The sequence below is a fragment of the Bufo bufo genome, chromosome 7 (genome assembly GCF_905171765.1).
Source record: "Bufo bufo chromosome 7, aBufBuf1.1, whole genome shotgun sequence".
NCBI classification, from domain to species: Eukaryota; Metazoa; Chordata; class Amphibia; order Anura; family Bufonidae; genus Bufo; species Bufo bufo.
Window position 1 is genome coordinate 49,339,297 of NC_053395.1, and position 27,952 is coordinate 49,367,248.

At 45.4% G+C, this 27,952-nt stretch overlaps 1 protein-coding gene across 1 annotated transcript in view; it reads left to right on the forward strand.

Annotated features, from left to right (window-relative positions):
* Nucleotides 1-2,796: 2,796 nt before the first annotated feature.
* The window catches only part of TMC7 (transmembrane channel like 7), a 72,544-nt gene continuing 47,388 nt past the window's right edge, over nt 2,797-27,952 (forward strand). Inside the window, exons 1-3 of the mRNA XM_040440487.1 lie at nt 2,797-2,920; nt 23,291-23,522; nt 27,377-27,525. Coding sequence (XP_040296421.1) covers nt 2,899-2,920; nt 23,291-23,522; nt 27,377-27,525 — 403 coding nt within the window. The 5' untranslated portion in view covers nt 2,797-2,898. The remainder of the gene's footprint in view (nt 2,921-23,290; nt 23,523-27,376; nt 27,526-27,952) is intronic.

A 27,952-nucleotide genomic window follows, 5' to 3' on the forward strand; every position in this document is an offset into this window, starting at 1 on the left:
GGATGTTACAAGGCTTAGAAGTTTAGAAGCAAATCTTGAATTTTTTTTTAGAAAATTTCTAAAACCCACTTTTTCAGGACCAGTTCAGGTCTGAAGTCACTTTGTGAGGCTTACATAATAGAAACGACCCTAAAATGACCCCATTTTACAAACTACACCCCTCAAGGTATTCAAAACTGATTTTACTAACTTTGTTAACCCACAAGAATTAATGGAAAATAGAGATAACATTTCAAAATTTCACTTTTTTGGCAGATTTTCCATTTGAATCAATTTTTTCCAGTTACAAAGCAAGGGTTAACAGCCAAACCAAACAATATTTATGGCCCTGATTCTGTAGTTTACAGAAACACCCCATATGTGGTCGTAAACTGCTGTACGGGCACACGGCAGGGCGCAGAAGGAAAGGAATGCCATATGGTTTTTGGAAGGCAGATTTTGCTGGACTGGTTTTTTGACACCATGTCCCATTTGAAGCCCACCTGATGCACCTCTAGAGTAGAAACTCCAAAAAAGTGACCCCATTTTGGAAACTACGGGATAAGGTGGAAGTTTTGTTGGTACTATTTTAGGGTACATATGATTTTTGGTTGCTCTATATTACACTTTTTGTGAGGCAAGGTAACAAGAAATAGCTATTTTTGCACCGTTTTTATTTTTTGTTATTTACAACATTCATCTGACAGGTTAGATCATGTGGTATAGAGCACTTTTTGTGATGTAAGGTGACAAAAATGGCTTCTTTTTTTTTTACACAGTTTTTTTTTATGGTATTTATCGGACAGGGTGGATCATGTGATATATTTATAGAGCTGGTCATTACGGACACGGCGATACCTAATATGTAAAACATTTTTTGTTTTTTTATTATAAAATAAGGGGAAAGGGGCGTTTTTTTTTCTTTTTTTAATTTATTAATTTTATTAAAAACACTTTTTTTTCTTTACTTTATTTCAGATTTTCACTTTTGGGGGTCTGATCCCCTCTGCAATGCATTGCAATACATCTGTATTGTAATGCATTGCCTGTTAGTGTATGACACAGAGTAATACACTAAGGGTACTTTCACACTTGCGTTGTTCTTTTCCGGCATAGAGTTCCGTCACAGGGGCTCTATACCGGAAAAGAACTGATCAGGTATGTCCCTATGCATTCTGAATGGAGAGTAATCCGTTCAGTTTGCATCAGGATGTCTTCAGTTCAGTCGTTTTGACTGATCAGGCAAAAGAGAAAACCGTAGCATGCTACGGTTTTATCTCCCGCTAAAAAAACTGAAGACTAGCCTGAATGCCGGATCAGGCATTTTTTCCCATAGGAATGTATTAGTGCCGGATCCGGCATTCTGAATACCGGAATGCCGGATCCGTCCTTCCGGTATGCGCATGCGCAGACTGAAAAAAAGGTGAAAAAATAAATGCCGGATCCGTTTTTGCCGGATGACACCGGAAAGACGGATCCGGCATTTCAATGCATTTTTTCGACTGATCAGGCATTTTTAAGACTGATCAGGATCCTGATCAGTCTTACTAATGCCATCAGTTAGCATACATTTTGCCTGATCCGGCAGGCAGTTCCGGCAATGGAACTGCTTGCCGGATCTCTCTGCCGCAAGTGTGAAAGTAGCCTAACAGGTTGCCTAGGCCCTAGGAGACCCAGCCTGAGGCTGGATCTCCTCGGCTCCCGTAGAAGGCAGGTCCCGATGCCGTGCAAAGCATTGGGCAGCCTCTGCACGGCATTGGGCTGCCTTCTGAGACATCGAGTCCCCGCCACAGCAGCACTCCCTCAGTGCACCTGCGCCGATGACGTCTTCTCTTTCGGTGATGTCATCGGCGCAGGCGCACTGAGGGAGTGCTGAGGAGACGAGCCTCCTCATCTCAGAGCGCCTGCGCCGAATGACCAGAGGCGCGCGATTTTTGAATTACTGACAGGGCCGGCCGGAGGAGGAGATCACGGCTGGCCCTGTCAATCAACAAGAGGAGGGGGCGGATTTCTGCTGCAGCTACCAGCAAGTAGACGCCCTACTTGCTGGTAGAGCCCTCATTTACATATTATAAAACTTCGTTTTATAAAGAATCGGCCGCATGAAAGTAAGTAAGAGCATTATATTCTCCTATATCGCGCTATAAGGAATATAACTATCCCAAAAAAAAAAAAAGAGTTTTGTGGGGTGACAGAAACCCTTTAAGTATTTTCATTTTCTAAATTCCCGGAGAACCCCTTTAATGCACATTTGCTATGGGGTGGTGCCTCAGAAATACATTTTCTAGCTCTCTAATTCCCTGAAAAGGTGCCCCATAATGCTGTCGGCTGCCCATTTTCTGGATTTGACCCTTCGCTGCCTGATCTTGGTACTTCCCTTGGCCCACCTGTCCCCGATGATCGTGTCTTCTGAACCCCCCTCTACAACCAGAGACTACTCCATGAGGTAGCTGCCTGCTGGTCCCCCTCCCCCATTATTGCATAACCCCTTTAAAGGGGTTTTTCACCTTTTAGATATTGATGGCTGAACAGTAATGCTTAAGTTATTGGGTTTTGTGGCACCAGGCTCCACCTGGTGCAGCTCTCCGCTATCTCCCGGTGTACGTCCGTCACACGCCGCCGCCCGCTGTGTCACATCCGCCCCGCTCCCCTCAGGTGCTCGCTGTACAGTCACGTGGTCTACACCCCGCGCTCATTCCCCATACATTCCTCACCGCCTCTGTGTACACCTGAACTAAGACACGCCCCTCAGTCCTCCCATCCAATCAGACCACTCCCAGGAATTAGGACCCTCCTCACTGATCGTCATGGCAACTGTCGTGTGAGAGCTCGGGAGGGGCTTAGTAAAGTCCTGACCAGCCTGGCACTTTGAGAAGTCCCGGAGAAGACGTGTGTGTGGCAGACAGGAGCCCGGGCACGATGGCCACCGAGGCCGATAACGGTAGGTGACCGTGACTCACGTTACACTCATTGTATGACGTCATGACAGCGGCCACCTGCCTGGACATGGGAGCATATCCGGAGAGAGGGTCCTGAACCCTGTCTGTGCGGCAGACCTGCTGTCTTGGGCTGTGTTCACACACGTGCTGGTCCTTATTTGTTTTGTATTTTTGACAAGGAGGGAGCTTTTCAATATAGTCCCTATTGATTTCAGTGCGTCAAGGATTTAGAAGGGGTTTAGTATGTATATTGCGGTCTGCAAAAAACGGATCTGCAAAAAATAGGGATGACGTCCGCGTGCGTTCTGTATTTTGCGGAACGGAACAGCTGGCCCTTCATAGAACAGTCCTATCCTTGACCGTAATGCGGACAATAATAGGACATGTTCTGTTTTTTTGCGGAACAGAAATACGGACGTACGGAAAACGGAATGCACACGGAGTAACTTCCATTTTTTTTGCGGACCCATTGAAATTAATGGTTTCGTATAGAGAAAAAAAATAATGGAACGGACATGGAATGAAAATGCAAGAGCCCTAAGGATGTGCTGTTCCTCCCATTACATTTCTATACCTCGACAGGAGAGGGTTTAAAGGGGGCGTCTATAATGGACAATTCCTTGAAGGGTTGGTTTATATGCATTGGAGCAAAAATAGCCTGACTTGAAAACTGCACATCCCCGGGGTTATCCAATTACTTCCCGTCGTAAACAGTTTTCAGTTTTTCATTTTCATTGTTTCCTCCTCACCTTCCATGACTTTTTATTTTTATTTTTTAATTTTCTGTTCACGTAACTTCAGGAGCGCTCGTTATTTTACAGGTCGAGTTGTACTTTCTGATAGCGCCATTTAATATTTCATACAAACTATCGGGATGCTAGGAAAAAAGTGAATGAGGTGGAATTGGGGGGGGGAAACCCCATTGCGCCATTGTTTTACAAGTTTCATATTTACGGTGTTGACTGGGCAGTAAAAAGGACGCGTTTTCTTTATTTCGCAGGTTGCTACGATTACAGTGAAACCAAATTAATATACTTTTTGTTGTGTTTTAATAAAAAATATTTAAAAAAAACTTTGAAAAATAAATTTCTTAGCATCTTCTGACACATAACTATTTGATATTTCCACCTACGGAGCAGTGTAAGCGCTCTTTTTTATTTTTTTATTTTGCGGGTAAGGGTACTTTCACACTTGCATTGTGAGGATCCAGTAGGCAGTGTCAGCCGAATCCGGAAATCCGTATACACCGGCTGACAAATGCATTGAAATACCAGACACGTCTCTCCGGTGTCATCCGGAAAAACGGATCCGGTATTTCATTTTTTTTGCATTTTTAAAGGTTTGCGCATGCGCAGACCAGGAGACCGGATCCGTTTTTCCGGAACACTTGGTACCGAATCTGGCATTAATACATTTCAATGGAAATTAATGCCAGATCCGGCATTCCGGCAAGTGTTCCGAAATTTTGGCCGGAGAAAATACCGCAGCATGCTGCAGTATTTCCTCCAGCCAAATACCGTAAGAGTGACTGAACGGAAGACATCCTGATGCATCCTGAACGGATTGCTCTCTATTCAGAACGCATTAGGATAAAACGGAAGTGTGTTTTTCCAGTATTGAGCCCCTAGGACGGAACTCAATACCGGAAAACTTTAACGCTAGTGTGAAAGTACCTTAAGGTGTAGTTTTTGTTGATACCAATTTGGTAGGAGGCAAAGCGGCGAAAAAACATTGATTCAGGAATTTATATAATTTGAGCAGTTTCAGATGTGGCAAAATTAGTATTTATTGTTTTGTTTAAAAATGGGGGCGATTATAATTTAGAATTTCTTTTAATACATTTTTTTTAAACTTTTTTGTAACTTTTTTTTTTTTTTACTTCCCCCTAAGGGAATTGACCATGCAGTCATCAGACCGCTTATACTGCTTAGAGTAGACTGTAATGGCTTCCTATGGCAGGGCGTAATAGGAACTTTACTATGGAAGGCCTGGGGGCTTTCACAAGAGCACTGGTTGTCATAGCAACTGAACGGCTCCTACTGTCTCGCTGGGGGTGAGTTGTTCAGATGTCGGAAGCAGCCCGCTCCCAGCTAATGACCTGTCGGATGCTGTGGTCCTTTGACCATGGCTTCTGAGGGTTTAAATGTCCGTGATCAGAGTTGTCTCCAATCATGGACACTGCAGGCAGATGCTTGCTTTGTTAAGGTAGGTTCACCAGTGGCGTGCCTATGGTGTTTGGCACCCGGGGCGGGTCCTTTCTCTGGTAATCCCCCCCATTGTGCCCCCTTCACAGTAATAATGCCCATTGTGCCCCTTCACAGTAATAATGCCCATTGTGCCCCTTCACAGTAATAATGCCCATTGTGCCCCTTCACAGTAATAATGCCCATTGTGCCCCTTCACTGTAATAATGCCCATTGTGCCCCTTCACTGTAATAATGCCCATTGTGCCCCTTCACTGTAATAATGCCCATTGTGCCCCTTCACTGTAATAATGCCCATTGTGCCCCTTCACTGTAATAATGCCCATTGTGCCCCCTTTACAGTAATAATGCCCATTGTGCCCCCTTTACAGTAATAATGCCCATTGTGCCCCCTTTACAGTAATAATGCCCATTGTGCCCCCTTTACAGTAATAATGCCCATTGTGCCCCCTTTACAGTAATAATGCCCATTGTGCCCCCTTTACAGTAATAATGCCCATTGTGCCCCCTTTACAGTAATAATGCCCATTGTGCCCCCTTTACAGTAATAATGCCCATTGTGCCCCCTTTACAGTAATAATGCCCATTGTGCCCCCTTTACAGTAATAATGCCCATTGTGCCCCCTTTACAGTAATAATGCCCATTGTGCCCCCTTTACAGTAATAATGCCCATTGTGCCCCCTTTACAGTAATAATGCCCATTGTGCCCCCTTTACAGTAATAATGCCCATTGTGCCCCCTTTACAGTAATAATGCCCATTGTGCCCCCTTTACAGTAATAATGCCCATTGTGCCCCCTTTACAGTAATAATGCCCATTGTGCCCCCTTTACAGTAATAATGCCCATTGTGCCCCCTTTACAGTAATAATGCCCATTGTGCCCCCTTTACAGTAATAATGCCCATTGTGCCCCCTTTACAGTAATAATGCCCATTGTGCCCCCTTTACAGTAATAATGCCCATTGTGCCCCCTTTACAGTAATAATGCCCATTGTGCCCCCTTTACAGTAATAATGCCCATTGTGCCCCCTTTACAGTAATAATGCCCATTGTGCCCCCTTTACAGTAATAATGCCCATTGTGCCCCCTTTACAGTAATAATGCCCATTGTGCCCCCTTTACAGTAATAATGCCCATTGTGCCCCCTTTACAGTAATAATGCCCATTGTGCCCCCTTTACAGTAATAATGCCCATTGTGCCCCCTTTACAGTAATAATGCCCATTGTGCCCCCTTTACAGTAATAATGCCCATTGTGCCCCCTTTACAGTAATAATGCCCATTGTGCCCCCTTTACAGTAATAATGCCCACTGTGCCCCCTTTACAGTAATAATGCCCACTGTGCCCCCTTCACAGTAATAATGCCCACTGTGCCCCCTTCACAGTAATAATGCCCTCTGGCTCTGTGCCCCCTCCATAGTAGTAATGCCCTCTGGCTCTGTGCCCCCTCCATAGTAGTAATGCCCTCTGTGCCCCCAGCTGTTTGAAGAGAGGGCAGCGCTCATATGAGAGCTGCTTTCTCTGTTCTGGTCACCTGCTCGCCGTAGCGTTTGCAGTAATGAGCAGGTAAACAGAGCAGAGAAGGCAGCGCTCATACAACCCCTTTAAAGACATACTTGGAAAACATTACATACGGAGCTACAGAACATACAGGGTCATACAACCCCACATATGTACCTCCTACATCCAGTGACTTCTCTTCTCTGTAGATATTCTCTTTCCTCTTCTTCTCCTGTCAGACCAGACCACCATGGTGACTTCTTTCAGCCGTGCCTCATCTCTGCAGAGTTTAACAAACAGACATCTTACTTTCCTACTCTTCAATCATCCTCCCAGCTTCTCAACACCCCATCCTGCCACCCCCAATACTGTGTCCACAGTGCTCCCCAATACTTTCCTGCAGAAACAGTCCCCCTGAAAATACTGGTACCACACAAATAGTGCGTCCGTACAAAAACACCCCTTTATATTGTTCGCTAGTAATAAATAAAAAAAAAACACCTTCCTTTCAGATCAGACCCCCATAGAAAACCCTAAATGAGATCCCCCAATCTTAGACCAAACCCCCTTTAGACCTCTGTCAGACCCCATATAAGACCCTAGTTTTAAACCTCAGATTAGACCTCCATGTAAGACCCCGACCCAATATCAGACCTTAGATAAGACCCCCATTAGACCTCAGACCAGACCGCTATTAGACCTCCAGACCCCCAATCAGACCCCCATTAGACCTCTAGACCCCCCCCCCATTAGACCTCCTGACCCCTAATCAGACCCGCCCAGTCGGACCTCCAGACCCCCATAGACCGCTCCAGACCCCCATTAGACCTTTCCAGACCCCCCCATTAACCACCTCAGCCCCCAGTGCTTAAACACCCTGAAAGACCAGGCCACTTTTTACACTTCTGACCTACACTACTTTCACCGTTTATTGCTCGGTCATGCAACTTACCACCCAAATGAATTTTACCTCCTTTTCTTCTCACTAATAGAGCTTTCATTTGGTGGTATTTCATTGCTGCTGACATTTTTACTTTTTTTGTTATTAATCGAAATTTAACGATTTTTTTTGCAAAAAAATGACATTTTTCACTTTCAGTTGTAAAATTTTGCAAAAAAAACGACATCCATATAGAAATTTTGCTCTAAATTTATAGTTCTACATGTCTTTGATAAAAAAAAAATGTTTGGGTAAAAAAAAAATGGTTTGGGTAAAAGTTATAGCGTTTACAAACTATGGTACAAAAATGTGAATTTCCGCTTTTTGAAGCAGCTCTGACTTTCTGAGCACCTGTCATGTTTCCTGAGGTTCTACAATGCCCAGACAGTACAAACACCCCACAAATGACCCCATTTCTGAAAGTACACACCCTAAGGTATTCGCTGATGGGCATAGTGAGTTCATAGAACTTTTTATTTTTTGTCACAAGTTAGCGGAAAAAGATGATTTTTTATTTTTTTTTTTCTTACAAAGTCTCATATTCCACTAACTTGTGACAAAAAATAAAAAGTTCTATGAACTCACTATGCCCATCAGCGAATACCTTGGGGTCTCTTCTTTCCAAAATGGGGTCACTTGTGGGGTAGTTCTACTGCCCTGGCATTCTAGGGGCCCAAATGTGTGGTAAGGAGTTTGAAATCAAATTCTGTAAAAAATGACCTGTGAAATCCGAAAGGTGCTCTTTGGAATATGGGCCCCTTTGCCCACCTAGGCTGCAAAAAAGTGTCACACATGTGGTATCGCCGTATTCAGGAGAAGTTGGGGAATGTGTTTTGGGGTGTCATTTTATATATACCCATGCTGGGTGAGAGAAATATCTTGGCAAAAGACAACTTTTCCCATTTTTTTATACAAAGTTGTCATTTGACCAAGATATTTATCTCACCCAGCATGGGTATATGTAAAAAGACACCCCAAAACACATTCCTCAACTTCTCCTGAGTACGGGGATACCAGATGTGTGACACTTTTTTGCAGCCTAGGTGGGCAAAGGGGCCCATATTCCAAAGAGCACCTTTCGGATTTCACTCCTCATTTTTTCCTGAATTTGATTTCAAACTCCTTACCACACATTTGGGCCCCTAGAATACCAGGGCAGTATAACTACCCCACAAGTGACCCCATTTTGGAAAGAAGACACCCCAAGGTATTCCGTGAGGGGCATGGCGAGTTCCTAGAATTTTTTATTTTTTGTCACAAGTTAGTGGAAAATGATGATTTATTTTTTTTTTTTTTTCATACAAAGTCTCATATTCCACAAACTTGTGACAAAAAATAAAAACTTCCATGAACTCACTATGCCCATCAGCGAATACCTTGGGGTGTCTTCTTTCCAAAATGGGGTCACTTGTGGGGTAGTTATACTGCCCTGGCATTCTAGGGGCCCAAATGTGTGGTAAGTAGGTAAATGACCTGTGAAATCCGAAAGGTGCTCTTTGGAATGTGGGCCCCTTTGCCCACCTAGGCTGCAAAAAAGTGTCACACATCTGGTATCTCTGTATTCAGGAGAAGTTGAGGAATGTGTTTTGGGGTGTCTTTTTACATATACCCATGCTGGGTGAGATAAATATCTTGGTCAAATGCCAACTTTGTATAAAAAAATGGGAAAAGTTGTCTTTTGCCAAGATATTTCTCTCACCCAGCATGGGTATATGTAAAATGACACCCCAAAACACATTCCCCAACTTCTCCCGATTACGGAGATACCAGATGTGTGACACTTTTTTGCAGCCGAGGTGGGCAAAGGGGCCCATATTCAAAAGAGCACCTTTCGGATTTCACAGGTCATTTTTTACAGAATTTGATTTCAAACTCCTTACCACACATTTGGGCCCCTAGAATGCCAGGGCAGTATAACTACCCCACAAGTGACCCCATTTTGGAAAGAAGAGACCCCAAGGTATTCGCTGATGGGCCTAGTGAGTTCATGGAAGTTTTTATTTTTTGTCACAAGTTAGTGGAATATGAGACTTTGTATGAAAAAATAAATAAATAAATAAATAAGCATTTTCCACTAACTTGTGACAAAAAATAAAAAATTCTAGGAACTCGCCATGCCCCTCACGGAATACCTTGGGGTGTCTTCTTTCCAAAATGGGGTCACTTGTGGGGTAGTTATACTGCCCTGGCATTTTCCAGGGGCCCTAATGTGTGGTAAGTAGGTAAATGACCTGTGAAATCCTAAAGGTGCTCTTTGGAATATGGGCCCCTTTGCCCACCTAGGCTGCAAAAAAGTGTCACACATGTGGTATCGCCGTATTCAGGAGAAGTTGGGGAATGTGTTTTGGGGTGTCATTTTACATATACCCATGCTGGGTGAGAGAAATATCTTGGCAAAAGACAACTTTTCCCATTTTTTTATACAAAGTTGGCATTTGACCAAGATATTTCTCTCACCCAGCATGGGTATATGTAAAATGACACCCCAAAACACATTCCCCAACTTCTCCTGAGTACGGCGATACCAGATGTGTGACACTTTTTTGCAGCCTAGATGCGCAAAGGTGCCCAAAGTCCTTTTAGGAGGGCATTTTTAGACATTTGGATACCAGACTTCTTCTCACGCTTTGGGGCCCCTAGAATGCCAGGGCAGTATAAATACCCCACATGTGACCCCATTTTGGAAAGAAGACACCCCAAGGTATTCAATGAGGGGCATGGCGAGTTCATAGAAATATTTTTTTTTTTTGGCACAAGTTAGCGGAAATTGATATTTTTAATTTTTTTCTCACAAAGTCTCCCGTTCCGCTAACTTGGGACAAAAATTTCAATCTTTCATGGACTCAATATGCCCCTCACGGAATACCTGGGGGTGTCTTCTTTCCGAAATGGGGTCACATGTGGGGTATTTATACTGCCCTGGCATTCTAGGGGCCCTAAAGCGTGAGAAGAAGTCTGGAATATAAATGTCTAAAAAATTTTACGCATTTGGATTCCGTGAGGGGTATGGTGAGTTCATGTGAGATTTAATTTTTTGACACAAGTTAGTGGAATAGGAGACTTTGTAAGAAAAAAAAAAAAAATTCTGCTAACTTGGGCCAAAAAAATATCTGAATGGAGCCTTACAGGGGGGTGATCAATGACAGGGGGGGTGATCAATGACAGGGGGGTGATCAATGACAGGGGGGTGATCAATGACAGGGGGGTGATCAGGGAGTCTATATGGGGTGATAACCACAGTCATTGATCACTCCCGTGTAAGGCTTCATTCAGACGTCCGGATGCGTTTTGCGGATCCAATCCATCTATCAGTGCATCCGTAAAAATCATGCGGACATCTGAATGGAGCTTTACAGGGGGGTAATCAATGACAGGGGGGTAATCAGGGAGTCTATATGGGGTGATCACCACAGTCATTGATCACGCCCCTGTAAGGCTTCATTCAGACGTCCGGATGCGTTTTGCGGATCCGATCCATCTATCAGTGCATCCGTAAAAATCATGCGGACATCTGAATGGAGCTTTACAGGGGGGTAATCAATGACAGGGGGGTGATCACCACAGTCATTGATCATGCCCCTGTAAGGCTTCATTCAGACGACCGGATGCGTTTTGCGGATCCGATCCATGTATCAGTGCATCCGTAAAAATCATGCGGACATCTGAATGGAGCTTTACAGGGGGGTAATCAATGACAGGGGGGTAATCAATGACAGGGGGGTGATCAGGGAGTCTATATGGGGTGATCAGGGGTGATCAGGGGTTAATAAGTGACGGGGGGGGGGTGTAGTGTAGTGTAGTGGTGCTTGGTGCTACTTTACTGAGCTACCTGTGTCTTCTGGTGGTCGATCTAAACAAAGGGGACCACCAGAGGACCAGGTAGCAGGTATATTAGACGCTGTTATCAAAACAGCGTCTAATATACCTGTTAGGGGTTAAAAAAAACACATCTCCAGCCTGCCAGCGAACGATCGCCGCTGGCAGGCTGGAGATCAACTCTCTTACCTTCCGTTCCTGTGAGCGCGCGCGCCTGTGTGCGCGCGTTCACAGGAAGTCTCGCGTCTCGCGAGATGACGCGTATATGCGTGACTGTGCGCAGCGCTGCCACCTCCGGAACGCGATCCTGCGTTAGGCGGTCCGGAGGTGGTTAAACCTCCATATCAGACCTCAGATCAGCCTGTAAAATAATAAAGTAACTTACCTCTCCTGTCGCCACTCTCTCTGTTCTAGCTGTCTTCTCTTCTAAGTGCCCGCACTGCAGTCACCTGACCTCCTGCAGCGTCAGGTCAGAGTGCGCTCTGTACGTCCTGACGCTGCAGGCAGCCAGGACACAGCAGCGCGGACCCTGAGAAGAGCGAGCAGGAAGAGGGGTAAGTACTGGACAGCGCTCACAGCGCTTCACTCCCCCCTCCTCCTGCAGACTAGTGAGCGCTTCCATTATGGAAGTGCTCACTTGTATTCCCTCTATAGGATGAACTGCATCTTATAAAAGGAAAAGCAATGAGCGCTTCCATCTGTATTGATGGAAGCGCTCATTGCTTCTCTTCTGGCACCCCCCTGAGAGCCGGCACCCGGGGCGGACCGTCCCCCTGGGCACGCCACTGAGGTTCACACCTCCGTTTATCGCATCCAGCAGGCTGTTCAGGCAGAGTACAGCCTGCCGGAGTTAACCAGATGTGGCCTAGCTGGATACTGCCGTTAACCGCCAGACCCCATTGACTTTAATGGGATCCAGTCGCTTTTCGGCAAAATGCTGGCTTTTGGCTATACAAAAAAACGTTGCATACCTAAAGCTGCCACTTATGCCGGAAAGTGGCCAGATCCCATTATAGTCATGGCTCATTCAGAAGGCCATAAGTGTTTTGCACTCCGCAAAACACGGATAACGGCCGCCTGCGTTCCGCACTTTGCGGATCTCAGAGGGCCAGCGATATATAGAAATGCCTATTCTTGTCCACGATGGCAGACAAGAATAGGACTTGCTCTATATTATTTGCAGGGTCACGGAACGGAGATGCAGACAGCACATGGTGTTCTGTCCACATCTTTTGCGGCCCTATTGAAATGAATGGGACTGCACCCGTTCCACAATTTTGCAGGGCCGTATATATGGCCGTCTGAATGAGCACTCGCTGGGGTGCGTAGATGAATGGCAGTATCCAGCTAGACCAGATGCAGTGAACCCCCGGCAGGCTGTTCTCTGCCCCAACAGCCTGGCAGCTGCAATAAACGGAGGTGTGAACCTACCCTAAAACAGCAGGAGCGGGGTATGGCACCCACTCAGCACTTTAGCGGGTGATATCTTTGAAAACGTGATGTTGTCGGGAAAGGTGTTAAAGGGGTTGTCCGGAGCTGAACCCAGAATTTCACCCAGGCAGCCCCCCTGACAAGAGCATCGGAGCAGTTCATGCTCCGATGCTCTCCTTTGCCCTGCGCTGAATCGTCCGTGGTCCGTGAAAATCCACGTATGTGTGAATGAGGCCTAACCCTTAGAGATCTGGAATGTATTGGATAACACTGACATAATGCTGTCAGTGTTATCCAATACATTCCAGAAGGGTTACATAGCATCATAAATCAATATAATGCTATGTGACCTTATCAGTGCTTGGACGTCAGGACGGGTGCTGTCAGTGTGACACCCGCTCGTCTGAAAGGGGCCTAATAGTTTTTTTTTTTTATTATTTGTTTTTCTTCTTTTAAAAAAATCAAATTTTTCTTTGCATCGCCATTTTCTGACAGGACGAACTGTAGTTTTTATTGGTACCATTACTCTGGTATGTATGACTTTCTGATCACTGTTGTTCGTTTTTTTTTTGGGGGGGGGGTGGGAAGGTGACTAAAACGGCAAAGCATTTTCATTTTTAATTCTGTTACGGCTGTGACGGACCCCCAATACTCAGGAAGAGTATGTCCGCCTCTGTATTCTTCCTTACTCAGGAGATCTTGCAAACCGCTGGTCTTTTGCTCCCAGTTTTCCCCAGTTACTGGTCGAGACTCAGTGTAGGGGAACTAAAGTCTGCTTTATTGAGCAACTGCACAGACTTATATACAGAAAGTGATCAGATGAAACTGTAATCCCATCACATCCCCCAGACTCTGTGTCCTCACCACACCACTGGGGTCCACCTGCTAAAATAGCTCCAGACAGCCCTAGCAGGAGCCTGGCCAAAATGTCATTGTCCTGAGCTCTTTCCGAGTACAATGGGAGATAACGAAGGGGGGGGGTGGGACAGTCTTTTGATAACAAGTTACACAGTATAACATAATTACACACATCCAACACCAATACACATTTAACTCAAACTGATGACCATGTCGTCACATAGCTCCCCCAAGTTAAAGGATGGCAGACCCGGTGAGATCCTCTACGGGTCCACTTGGGGATGTCCATGTTAGTCACCCTTCCAGTTCTGTTTGGCGAGATAGTCCATCAGCATTCGCATTGTGTTCCCCAGGCCGGTCTTAGATTGTGAAAGTGAACGGCTGTAGGGACAGGCTCCACTGCAACAGTTGTCCACGTGTCCCGGACACCCGGTTCAACCAAACAAGGGGATCTCCAAAATCCTAGGTTTATAGTCGCTAGGAAGGAGGCTGGCCCTCAGGCTTCTCCAGCAGCCCCAGTGACAGTTTAGTCCGTCACAACGGCATTCACCGCACAGGAATTTTTTTTCAAATAGTTCAGACATTTTCAGATGGGGCAATACCTGATATGTTTTTTTTTTTTATGTTTATGGATTTTTATGTGTAAAATCGGGAAAGAGGGTTGATTTAAACGTAGTACTTTTGTGGGTTGTTTTTTTTTTGTAATATTTTTTTATTTTTTTTACCTTTTTAACAGTAACTTTTAACCCCCTTAGGGAGATATAACCTAGATCTTTTGATCCCTTGTACCATTCACCCTAATAGAGATCTATTAGGGTGCATGGCATTTTGTAGCGCTCCCTTCTGAGCTGTGCCTTGTGCACAGCGCAGCAGGAAGCTTAGTATGGCAGGTATGGCAACCTCCAGCAGGGCCCAGGCTGGCATGGTAACCGATTGGAGCCCAACGATTTCACTGTGGGGGCTCCTATTGGAAGGCAGAGGGAACCGCATCCCTCTGCTTTACCTCACAGATGCCATGATCGCTGCATCTGAGGGGTTAAATGACGAGGTTCGGCAGTACTTCATTGCGGCTGGGCATCTACTGTATGATACATCCGGCACCCCCCGCGTATAAAGTGGGCTCACCGCAGCAGCCCGCTCCATACATTACCTAAACCACTGAGATGTACCCTGAAGGGGTTAAAGGGTCACTGATTTTTCAAACAACTTATGATATGTCATAGAGTTTTGATTGGCGGGGGCCTGAATGCTGAGATCCCTAGAACGAGACGAGACAAGGGCTGGCACATCGCACTCTCTCTTCTGGCTGCAGAGGACGGAATAGAGATGGTCCTGTCCATTCCAGCGAGGAGAGAGAGCGTGATATACGAGTGCTTCTCTCTCTTCTTGTTCTAGTGATTGTTGGGGGTCTCGGCCCTTAGACCCCACTGATCAAAACTTTTGAAAAGTTTTTTGAAAACGCAGTGACCCTTTAAGAGAAAAGTGTGAGCTCGCCCTCTTGACAGAATCTTAAAGTGACAGGTCCTCTATACACAAGGTTTCTGTGGGACAGCAGTTATGTCGTATGATGCACCATATCACATCCCTTATGTGTTCTTTTGTGTGAAATCTCTTCAATCTGCGTGGTCCAGATGTACGTGTCGCGCCTCGGTGCACACAGACAAATAATGGATTATGAAAAACTATGTCCTATTAAAATCCCTTCCCCGATCCGACCTCACACGGATTAGAGAAGACTAGAAAGCTGAAATGTCTGCAGCACTGAACCAAAAAGCTGCCCAGCCCCCGATCTACCCGGCACTCCTCTGCTCTCCACCGCTAAATTGGTTGGCGGCCCAGACACGAGACGATTTGGTGGAGCCGCCATCTATATTTTATCACCAAATTTCTGGAACCTTCATTCTGAACACTTAAGAAAAGAACCAATACTTTAAGCAATCATTTCTGTACTTTTTATCAGAAAATTTTTATAGCGGTAATTTTGTAAATAATTTAGATGGTCTTCTGAGAATGCTTCATGAAAGGTTTGTTTTAGGTGGAATTTATCAGTGAGCTACATATAGTGGGGTGGGGGATGTAATGCCATCTTGGTGTTAAAGGGAACCTGTCACATCTGCAATACCCAGTCCCCATAGCTCTGTGTGCTTTTATTGTGTAAAAAAAACGATTTGATACATATGCAAATTAACCTGAGATGAGTCCTGTACGTGAGATGAGTCAGGGACAGGACTCATCTCAGGTTAATTTGCATATGTATCAAATCGGTTTTTTTACACAATAAAAGCACACAGAGCTATGGGGACTGGGTATTGCGGATGTGCTAGCGGCCATCTAGCAACCCATGTCCTCAGCTCTATACACAAAATCCCGATGACAGGTTCCCTTTAAGCATTGTTATTATTATTCTGACTGGACTGGTGGGACCTGGGAGGGATCATGGTGGTCCTAGCGTTGTAGCCTCGAGTGATTATATATGTATTGCCTGTACTGTAAATACATGATGTTGTGGGATAGCCCCTTTTTACGGTACAGTAAAAGTTTGGTTCTCCTCCACCTGTTGTGGTGACAACCTTATACAGATTAGGGAATTTCGAGGGAAAAGATGGTAATTGTTTGTATGGTCTTTGAAATGAATTTAACATTAAAGGGGTTTTCCAGGATTTTAATACTGATGACCTATCCTCAGGATAGGTTATCAATATCCGATCAGCAGAGGATATCCCGCGGCGCAAGAAAAGCCATCCAATATTTCAGTTGGAATTCCAAAGACTTATTCAGCAAGCGGTACAGCGCGTTTCGGGGACAGCGGCCCCTTCGTCAGGTACAAAATGCTTGCAAGTCAAAACGAACAATCACAAATTCTTTAAAACTATGTTTAGCAAAAATGTGATTTAAACAATAGGTCATTTTCTGAGAACTTGTTCCCTTTCAATCCTAGTTCTGTAGGCTTGTTATGTAACTGAATATACATCATTTCACACTTACAATGGGACAGGGTTTAATACGAAGGTCATGTTCTGTGTCAAGCCGGTATAATAACAATGGCTAAGAAAATGTCATATTTTTCACGACCTATCCCTTTACTGAGGCAGCTGTAACTGGAGCGATGTCGCCCTGCGGTTTCCACACCCGTAGTCTTGTGTTTCATGCCTTTGTGACAAGTAGCTCATAGCTGCATTCAGTTTGTTTGATGCCAAGCATTGACATCCAGTTCTGCGCGATATTTAACAGGCTGTAGACACCTTTTACATGGAAAATATGTTTTGACATATGGTAGTGGTTACCATGAATACAAATGCACTAAGTATACAGCTGCAGTCTTCATGACTTTACTCATTTTCAGACCTGCTCCTGGTTTCAGGCTTTTCTCATGGACATATCACTTCCTGTAATGGATGCTGGATGTGTGGTCTGTGTGTCCAGGATGCTGCTGTCTTCACTAGCCCTCGTGTATCAGCACTGCTTCATTCCTAGACTGCTTTCCCCTTCTACAGCTCATGAGGGATCTCTTCTGTTGTGCAGACCGACACTCAGGGGTCATTTATCAAACTCGTGTAAAGTAGAATGGACTTAGTCGCCCAATCGGATTCCACGTTTTATTTTCCAAATGAACTGTGAAAAGTGAAAGGTGGAATCTGATTGGTTACTATGGGCAGCTAAGCCAGTTCTACTTTACACCAGTTTGATAAATGACCCCCTGAGTGTGTGATTCCCTCCCTAACCGCCCTGCCCGCACAGACTGCTATGGGGCCTCTGTGATCTGCGCTCCCTAAAATCTTTGGTGCTTTTTCCCCTCTCCAGTCTCTGATCTACCACCTTCATCCTCTCTCTGATCTCTAACACTGGAAATAGGGAAGGGGAGACCAGAGAGGGTGGGCACAGCCAGGAGCGGTGTGTGGTGTCAGATCTATGACAGCAGGACAGTCACCTATGTAGAGGAGTCTTACAGGCTCTACAACAGCAAAATTGTATAAAAAATTGCTATTCTCACCTAAGGGTACTTTCACACTAGCGTCATTCTTTTCCGGTATTTAAATCCGGTAAAGGGTCTCTGTACTGGGAAAAAAAGTATCAGTTTTGTCCTAATGCATTCTGAATGGAAAGCAATCCGTTCAGTATGCATCAGGATGTTTTCCATCCCATCCCTTGTACGGTATTTGACCGGACAAAATACCACCGCATACTGCAGTATTTTTACCGGACAAAATCACGGAACACTACCGCACTTGCTGGATCCAGCATTAATTCCCATTGAAATGTATTAATTCCGGATCCGGTACCAAGTGTTCTGGAAATTGCCGCATCCGGTTTTCCGTTCTGCGCATGCGCAGTTCTTTCTAGATTTGAAAAAATTAAATACCGGATCCGTTATTCCGGATGATAATAGAAAGACGGATCCGGTATTTCAATGAATAAGTCTAACGGATCCGTATCCCAAAGAAAAAAGATATCAGTTTTGCAAACGGATTTCCGTATCCGGCATTTTAATAATGCTAGTGGGAAAGTACCCTTAGGCTACATGCACACGACCGTGGCGTGTTTCGCGGTCTGCAAATCGCGGATCCGCAGAACACGAATGGCGTCCGTGCGCGTTCCGCATATTGCAGAACAGCACGGACAACCTTTTAATATAACTGCCTATTCTTGTCCGCAAAGCGCGGACAAGAATAGGACATGTTATATTTTTTTTGCACTGCCACGGAACGGAGCAACGGATGCGGACAGCACACGGAGTGCTGTCCACATCTTTTGGAGCCCCATTGAAGTGAATGGGTCCGCACCCGAGCCGCCAAAACTGCGGCTCAGATGTGGACCAAAACAACGGCCGTGTGCATGAGGCCTTAGTCTACTTTCACACTCGCGTTTTGGCTTTCCGTTTGCGAGATCCGTTCAGGGCTCTCACAAGCGCTCCAAAACGGATCAGTTTGCGTTCTCATGCATTCTGAATGGAAAAGGATCCGCTCACAATACATCAGTTTGGCTCCGTTCCACCTATATTCCGATTTGGAGACGGACACCAAAACGCTGCTTGCAGCGTTTTGGTGTCCATCTGATGAAACGGAGGCAAACGGATCCGTCCTGACACACAATGTAAGTCAATGGGGACGGATCCGTTTTCTTTGGCACAATAGAAAACGGATCTGTCCTCCATTGACTTTCAATGGTGTTCAAGACGGATCCGTCTTGGCTATGTTAAAGATAATACAAACTCCGTTCTGAACCGATGCAGACGGTTGTATTATCTGAACGGATGCGTCCATGACGGATCCGCACAAAACACAAGTGTGAAAGTAGCCTTAGACATTAGTAGAATATCCTGTGGCTGTACCATAAATGATAGGTGCAGGTCTTACTTTGGGAGCCACATCTGTTTCCAGTATGGAGCTCCCCCGACTACCAGAGAGGTGGCCGCACACTTACCTGCTGCTTCTATCATTTCCATCCATCAAAGTAAATGAAGAGCGCCATAGCCTCCTATGAATTGTTGGAATGGGGTCGGGGACCTGCGTCTTTCAGACGTTTTTGGGACATTTTGTTTAGGATTTAGGAAGCAAGAAAAGCAAATCTGTTCAAAGGTCTCCATAGCCTTTGACTACAAGGCATTGGGTATAATTAAATAATTCTCACTTAGTCAAGGTTTTCTGCCATTTGCAGGATAGCCGCTCCTGCTCTCCCCCTTACTATTGCCTTTGTGCTGCAAAAGTCTTTTGCATCTGGACCCCCCCCCCTTCCAATTCTGATATTAATGATCTATTTTAGGGATGATCCTGGAGAATCCCTTTAAAGGGGTTATCCCATGATTAATGTAAAAAATTAAAATCAGACCTCATGTAGTATATGAGAACCTCTTTCTAACAAAGCTAGAATCAGCCCTGGACCTCACATGGATCCAGAGATCTCCACACTCATTGCCCCAATTGTTCTGCTACATTTATTTCAAGCTGGCAGCTCAGGAGGCGTGTCCTTTCTCTGAGGATGTGTCCTGTCTGCTGCAGCTAGTGGCTGTTGAAGGATGGATCTAAGTGTGCATCTCAGTGAGCAGGGCAGAAAAAACTGTAAGAGAGGCAAACAGCAGGTGGCGCTATACAGATAGATTTTATTCAATAACCCAGTAGCTGTAATACATTTTTAATTACATGCAATTACAAAAGTGTTCAGATCCAGGTGCTGGTTTGAAAACTGTAGAATATTGTTTGTGGAAGAACCCCTTTAACTGTATATACCTCTGATTCTGAATCTATTTAGAGGCGTATGTGATCATTGATTCTGCTCACTGTGAAAAGTTCTGACATGTTGTGATCCTCAACATGGATGCTCATAAATATTCCCTCTTAGACAGCCCTCTCACGTACCGCTGAAAGTCTACAGGATCCGTGCCATAGATTCATTCAAGACATCCCTTGTACTTAAAGGGAACCTGTCATCAACTTTAGGCTACATGCACACAACCGTGCCGTTTTTTTTTCCGGTCCGCAAACCGCAATTTGCGGAACAGGCGGCCCATTGTAGACATGCCTATTCTTGTCCGCAAAACGGACAAGAATAGGACATGCTAGATTTTTTTTGCGGGGTCTCGGAACGGAGCAACGGATGCGGACAGCACACATCTTTTGCGGCCCCATTGAAGTGAATGGGTCCGCATCCGAGCCGCAGTTTGTGGACCATAGCTACGGTCGTGTGCATGAGGCCTTATGCTGACCTCACTGAGGGCAGCATAAAATAGTGACAGAAATTCTGATTTCTGCGGTGTGTCACTCATGAGCTAAAAGTAAGTGGTTGCTGAGAACCAGCATCATAACCATTGCAGCCCGGGCCTTGAAAAGGGTCAAATCTACCTGAGAAGAGTCAGAGTTAGGCCTCTTGCACACGAACACCCACTGCGGGGCAGCCGCCGCGATCCGGCCGTTCCGCAAAAAGATAGGACATGTTCTATCTTTTTGCGGAACGGAAGTACGAGACAAAACCCCACGGAAGCACTCCGTAGTGCTTCCGTAGGCTTCTGTTCCGCACCATTCCACATCTCAGGATTTGCGGGCCCATTGAAGTGAATGAACGGAACGGTGCTGGTGTATTGCAGGTCCGCAATACGGCCACGGAGCGCACTCGTTCGTGTGCAATAAGCCTTAGGCTACATGCACACGAACGTTGTTTGTTTCCGTGTCCGTTCAATTTTTTTGCAGATAGGATGCGGACCCATTCATTTCAATTTGTGGACTGCAAAACACATACGGTCGTGTGCATCTAGCCTTATTCATAATCTCCTGCTCTCCCCGTCCACCTGATGGATGGCAGTTCTCTCCTAGAGAGAAAGAGAGAAAACTAGGTAGAAGACTGTCAGTCATCAGCAGGTGGGCGGGAGAGCGGGAATTCATGAATAACCAGGACTCTTCTCAGGTGGCCGGGACTCTTTTCCAGGCCCCGTCTGCAATGATTGTGATGTTGGTTCTCAGCAACCACTTACTTTTAACTTATAAATGACCGACCGCTGAAATCGGCTCACCTGTCTGTACTTTATACCGCCTTTAGAATGGGCAGCACAAAGTTGATGACCGGTTCCCTTTGAAATCCAGTTTCTCTGCCGATCCGGCACTGTCTTTGCTTCCTCCCCCCCCCTTTAGAACTTGTTCACTTCTTGCCTTGAAGACATGTCATTGCCCTATAGCCCATAACTACGGCAGACTGCTGCATTCATGTCCTAACGGACAAAACATGGCCCCCTGCAGTGAATGGAGAAGACACTGTTGAATAATTGTATAGAAAAGAATGGTTTTGGCCCATGGCTGATAATTTCTGAAAATTGAGTCATCAAGAAATGACAGTGTTAGCTCTGCTGCCTCTCTAGCCTAGGATGCCTTCTGGACGTGTAACTGGATCTGTGTCGGTGGAATAAGAATGACGCTGAAACTTAGGTTACTGTCTGAAGGCAGTTCTTACAAGTTGGGGCTAGTTTCCATGCACGTTACTACTTTCAGGCTCTGACAGTGGATTGTCTTTCACTGACAAGCTCAATTGTCCAGGTGTTCTGATACCGATGACCTCAGGACAGACCATTAGTATCTAATCGGCAGGGTCCGACGCCCGGCACCCCTGCTGACCAGCTGTTTTACGAGGCTGCGGTGCTCTGGTGAGTGCTGTGGCCTCCTGGCACCTTAACAAGCACAGCGCCGTCCATTGGATTAGGGTTGTCACGATACCAATTTTTTTTTTCGATTTCAATACCATAAAAAAGTATTGTGATACTCGATACCACGCGAAAAAAATAACACATCAAAAAAGCCACGCGCATTCCGCATTTTATGGAACGTCCGGCCCATAATCAAACAGTCCTATCCTATTTTTTGGGTGCATTCACCACATAGGAGATATATTTTTTCTATTGTTTAATAGTTTGGACTTTTCTGACGTGGCGATATGTAATATGTTTATTTATTTATTGTTTATATATTTTATATGTAAAATTGGGAAAGGGGGTGATTTAAACTTAATATTTAGGTGTTTGTTTTTTGTAAGCTTTTTTTAAACTTGGGGGCTAGAACCTGGGATCTTTTAATCTCTTATCCTATTCCCCCTAATAGATCTCTATCAGGGTGAATAGGACTTCAGGGAGATTACCATGGCAGACAGAGCTTCAGTAGCGATTTCACTGCTGGGGATCGGAACTTCCACCAATGAGGAGGAGGGGACCTTGCGGCCACTGCCACCAATGATTATAATACTGGGGTTGGGTGGGGCGCACTGCACCACCAATGAAGATAACTAACGTTTAATACAAATATAGGCAGCGGGTGCTGGTGGCGGAATCACATAGCCAGCACCCGACCTCTATGACAGGGCGCTGGGTGTGGCACCTGAGGGGTTAACTACCTAGGGCAGGCCATGTGACATCACTGGCCTAGGAAGAGGCAGCGGTGCTTCATAGGCCAGTGACGTCACGTTCATCGGTCACATGGTTGAGGTGCAGCTCGGTCCCATTCACATGAATGGGGTTGAGCTGCAATACCAAGCACAGCCACTATACAATGTACGGCGCTGTGCTTGGTAAGCTGTAAAGAGGCCAAGCGCTCACCAGAGCACTGCAGCACCTTCTCAAACAGCTGGTCGGCAGGGACCCCCACCGATCAGATACTGATGGCCTATCTTGAGGATAGGTCATCAGTATTTAACACTCGGACAAACCCTTTAAAGGGAACTTGTCACTATGAAAATGCAGTGCAATCTGCTGGCAGCATGTTTTAGAGCAGGAGGAGCTGAGCAAATTGATATATAGTTTTATGTGAATAGAGTCAGTAAAACGTATAATTTATACGTTATACGATTCCTGCTCATTCTGGGCTTTGAAGTCCAGGAGGCGGTCCTATCAGTGATTGACAGCTCTCTGTATACACAGCCATAGAGGGAAGGCTGTCAATCACTGACTGCAAAGCCCAGAATGTGCAGGAATTTAAATGTATAAATTATGTTATATAGTTTTATGGGAAAATATTCAGTATATCAATCTGGTGGACTGGTCCGCTATGGGGGTACAGCTGCCACCATCTGCCTCGAGGTTTTTGACGTTCACTGCACTGAGAAAAAACCTGTAGGAGTTTAGCGATGAAGTAAAAATCTTTCTGTGTTTCAGATGTTTTCCTCCCAGAAGGAAGCTCCATTAACCAGTTCTTACACGAGTTACCAAGTTACCAGTCCCTGGTGCGACGAAAACCGTCAAATTATGGAACCATGGAATCAAAGAGAAGCAGTCAGCGGAAGCGATCGCTGTCCCGGGGGCTCAGTCAAGTGGAGACCGTTGATGCTGATCTCGGTACTCCTCCACGAGAGTTAGCGCTTAGTATGCAGGAAAAAAGAAAATTAAGGTTATTATAGCTTATGATTGTTCATGGGCGTTGTGTCTACTATCGGCAAAGAAGAACCAAATCTTCTGTATTTTACTATGCTGTTTACCATTGCACTTTGTAGGAGGTTGTTCACTTTTCACACTCCCACCCTCGCGGCTGCTCTCCATAGGATAAGCTCTGATATCCAGTATAATCTTATGTAGCTGCATAGGGGGCGATAGCATTCAGGTCCTGATGGGTAACGGCTGCATTACACCTGCCGATTTTTCGGCTGATAATCGCTAACAAACGTTTGCATGAACGCTCGTTAGCGATCATCTTGCAGTGTAATATTGCTGCCGATTGCCTGATGACCGAGCTCCTTCATTGGGCAATTCTGATGTTTAAGCATGCTTAAAAATCACTGATTGCCGGCAGCAGATCATGCTGTCTAATAGCGATCTGCCGCCGGCAAACCGCTAGACAGTATGGGGACGAGCGATGGCATAGCGATCACTTCTCCCCTTGCCGCAGAGGAAATCGCTGTATGTATTAGCAGCGTTTTCCTCCGCTAGCAAGCAGGCGATATTCAGGAGGGAAGCATTCCCTCCTGGCAATCGCTTGCTCAGTCAGCCTGTGTAATACAGGCTTTAGACTCTGAAAGTCCCCAATCAGCACTGGTCATACACTTTAGATTGGTGCCAACAGGTCCTGACAGTTTTTTGCCAGGGATGTGTGAACAGTCGAATACCTTTTGTCTCCCCCGATCTAACCTGTTCCTGAGATGTGCTTATTCCCAGACTCTATTGACATGAAATGCACATTTAGGTTTAACAGATATCTCGCATCTATGACCACCTTTAGCCTGCTTTGTCAGTGTGGTCAGAGGAGTGGATGACGAACAACCATCTGCAAGCTGCACTGGTTTGGCTTTATTCTCATGGGTGTATAAGGCTGCGTTCACACGGGCGAGATTTCCGCGCGGGTGCAATGCGGTAGGTGAACGCATTGCACCCGCACTGAATCCGGACTCATTCATTTCGCAGCATGCTCTATATTCTGTGTTTTTCACGCAACGCAGGCCCCATAGAAGTGAATGGGGTTGCGTGAAAATCGCAAGCATCCGCAAGCAAGTGCGGATGCGGTGCGATTTTCACGCTTGGTTGCTAGGTGACAGTCTATTCACTGTATTATTTTCCCTTATAACATGGTTATAAGGGAAAATAGCATTCTGAATACAGAATGCTTAGTAAAACATCGCTGGAGGGGTTAAAAAAAAATAAACAAATTAACTCACTTTCTCCTCTTGATCGCGTAGTTCCCGGTCTCTTCTGATGAGCTGTCGGCTAAAGGACCTTTGGTGACGTCAGATCACATGCTCCAATCACATGGTCCATCACCACGATGATGTACCATGTGATTGGAGCATGTGATCTGACGTCACCAAAGGTCCTTTAGCCGACAGCTCATCATTAAAGAAGTAAAGAAGAGACCGGGAACTACGCGGAGGAGGTGAGTTAATTTTTTTTATTTTTTTTATTTTTTTTAACCCTCAATTGATCACCTACTATGCATTCTGTATTCAGAATGCTATTATTTTCCCTTATAACCATGTTATAAGGGGAAATAATACAATCTACACTACAACTAACCCAAACCTGAACTTCTGTGAAGAAGTTCGGGTCTGGGTACCACAGTTGTTTTTTTTTATCACGCGCGTGCAAAAAACATTGCACCCGCGCGATAAAAACTGAACATCGGAACGCAATCGCAGTCAAAACTGACTGCAATTGCATTCCTACTCGCGCGGGTTTGCCGCAACACACCGGGACGCATCCGGACACACTTGTGTGAACCCAGCCTAATGGCTCCATTTGAATGCTCTAAATGGGATCGGTTACCATCAGAAAGCAAGGGCAAAAAACGTCAGAGATCTTGTATTTGGTGCTTAAAGGGCATCTGTCAGCAGTTTTGCACCTATGACACTGGCTGACCTGTTAGATGTGCACTTGGCAGCTGAAGGCATCTGTGTTGGTCCCATGTTCCTATGTGCCCGCGTTGCTGAGAAAAATGATATATATATATATATATATATATATATATATACAGTAAAGTGTAAGGGATGTCACAGATGCCCTTTAATATCCACACTGAGCCGTAATGTGCCGGGGTAAATATATCCTGTATAATAACTTTTATACGGGATCTTATCACAACCTGGCTTACTAAGCAAAGGCTTGTGATGTGAATAGACCCCATATTGTATGATATGTACATGGATTGTTCTCATCAGCACAGACGGTCTATTATTCCACAGTGACTTTGGGTTCTTTTGTTCTTTGATTTGAAGCTTTTGCCATAAATTTCAGCTTTGTGTGAATTTTCAGTGTTTCTTTGTGAGATAGTTGAGTAGGGCCACGTCTGCAGCATCAGGGGCTGTGATGTGGGGGGGGGACAGGCAGATACAACTACATCATATTAAGATCTCATGCACAGGACAGTCTGCAACACAGGGATCCACACAAAATACAGCTAATGGCAGTGTGACATCCGTATTGCATCCTTATTTTTTTTGAGGATCCGTTGTAACAATGCCGCAAAACAAACAAGAATAGGACATGTTCTATCTTTTTTCCAGAACGGCCATGCGGAAACAGACACGGAGTCATTTCCATTTTTATATTGTGGACCCGTTGAAGTGAAAGGTTCCACATACGGGCCGCCAAAAAAAAAAGGGGAGCAGGCACGGAAAACAAATACGTTCATATGCATGAGCCCTAAGTGGTCTAGCTCTAGGACTGACTGGATCCTCACTGGTCCTCAGAATGAGTTGCCACAGAAGTTGTTTGTCCCAGGAGTCAACTGCCCCAGTGCTCTTATCCTGTGCCCCATTAAATTGGTCCCACCAAGCCCACACTGCTGCCCTGCTCCAGCAGATTCTGGTCCCTGCAGGAGCAGGACGTGGCTTGGTTCTAGACTGCTGCTGCCAATCACTGGCCTCAGTGGTCACATGTGCTTGGGCACTGATTGGCAGCAGCAGTCTCTGCTGGGACAGGAAGTGACTGGGAACAGCAGCGCAGACCCGTGGACAGGTGAATGGTGTGGTTTTTATTTTTGTTTTTTTAAATGGGGCATAAGTTAGGAGCATTGGGATTGTCGGCTTCTAGGCTGGACAGTCCCTTTAAAATACTAACGCTATTGGTAAATTTGGGTCATGTAAGCCCTGCCCTGGGAGTGGCCGCTTATGGGTGGGGCTGACATAAACTCCTCCCAGTTTTGGTCCAGAACAGTCTGATTTTGCCAGGGCTATCTCTGAAAATGTGTGACCTTCTATGCAGAATCAGGACTGTTGGCAACTGTACTTTCAGTGCTCTGGCACCTGCGCATTGCTTTCCACAGTCACTTAATGGGGTGTTGCCATCTTATAAAATGAAGGAAAATGGCAGGGACATACAATGCCTTTATAATATGATCATAGGTGTCTCCGCTCTGGGACCCCATCGATCTTGAAAATGAAGAACACAACAGTGAAAGGGGCGCAGAGCTAAATCGGGATCGGTGGGGGTCCCAGAGGTCGGACCCCATAATGTTATTGCTATATCCTAGCGATATGCCTTAGGATCGCAAGATGGTAATGCTCCTTTACGGACAAGGCTGCATAGAGTAGACCAGGGATGAGCCACCTCCGGCACTCCAGCTGTTCTGGAACTACAACTCCCAGAGTGCTTCATTCACTTCTATGGGAGATACAAGAACAGCCAAGCAAGTGTGCATGATGGGAGCTGTAGATTTACAGCAGTGCCCAAGGTTGCTGATCCCTGGGGTAGATGATATAGAGAATGGTCTGCAGCATCTGTGGTTAATATCTTTTATATTTCCTTCTTTTTCTTTAGGGTTGAACAGGCGATGCATACCCAGCACTACAAAGGCTGGACCCTTTGGAAAGACAACACTAGAAACTTCAGCAGAAAATTCAAACATGATGCGTTTGCTTTCTTAAAACATTTGTGGCTCTGGCGGTCCAATATTCACGATATAGAGGGTTTGTATTAGTCAGAGACGTCTTGATCACATATATGAGAGTCCCTTGGACTGTATCCTCCAGATAGCGGTTGTTTCTGATATTCCAGGCCCTCACTCGGTGACAACCATGTCAGGAGGAGCACTTATACTGGGATGGCTGTGAGCGAGTAAAATGCTAACTGAAATACAAAACTAAGACTAGATCATTGACTGTAAAGCTACTTATCCAGTGTGCCCAGTATAGAAGATGTGGCAGACCAGGCAGCCCCATGACTGAAAGGAGCCTCTAAGATTGGAAAAAACGGTTCACTTGTACTACAGTGACTGCAGGAACGTTGCATTCTGTCACAGCGCTCCAGCTGTTTAGGATTCATTGAAGACCTGTGTATCTGAGCCCTCGGCATAAGACCTCATGCACGCAACCCTATCCGTTTTGCAGTCAGGAT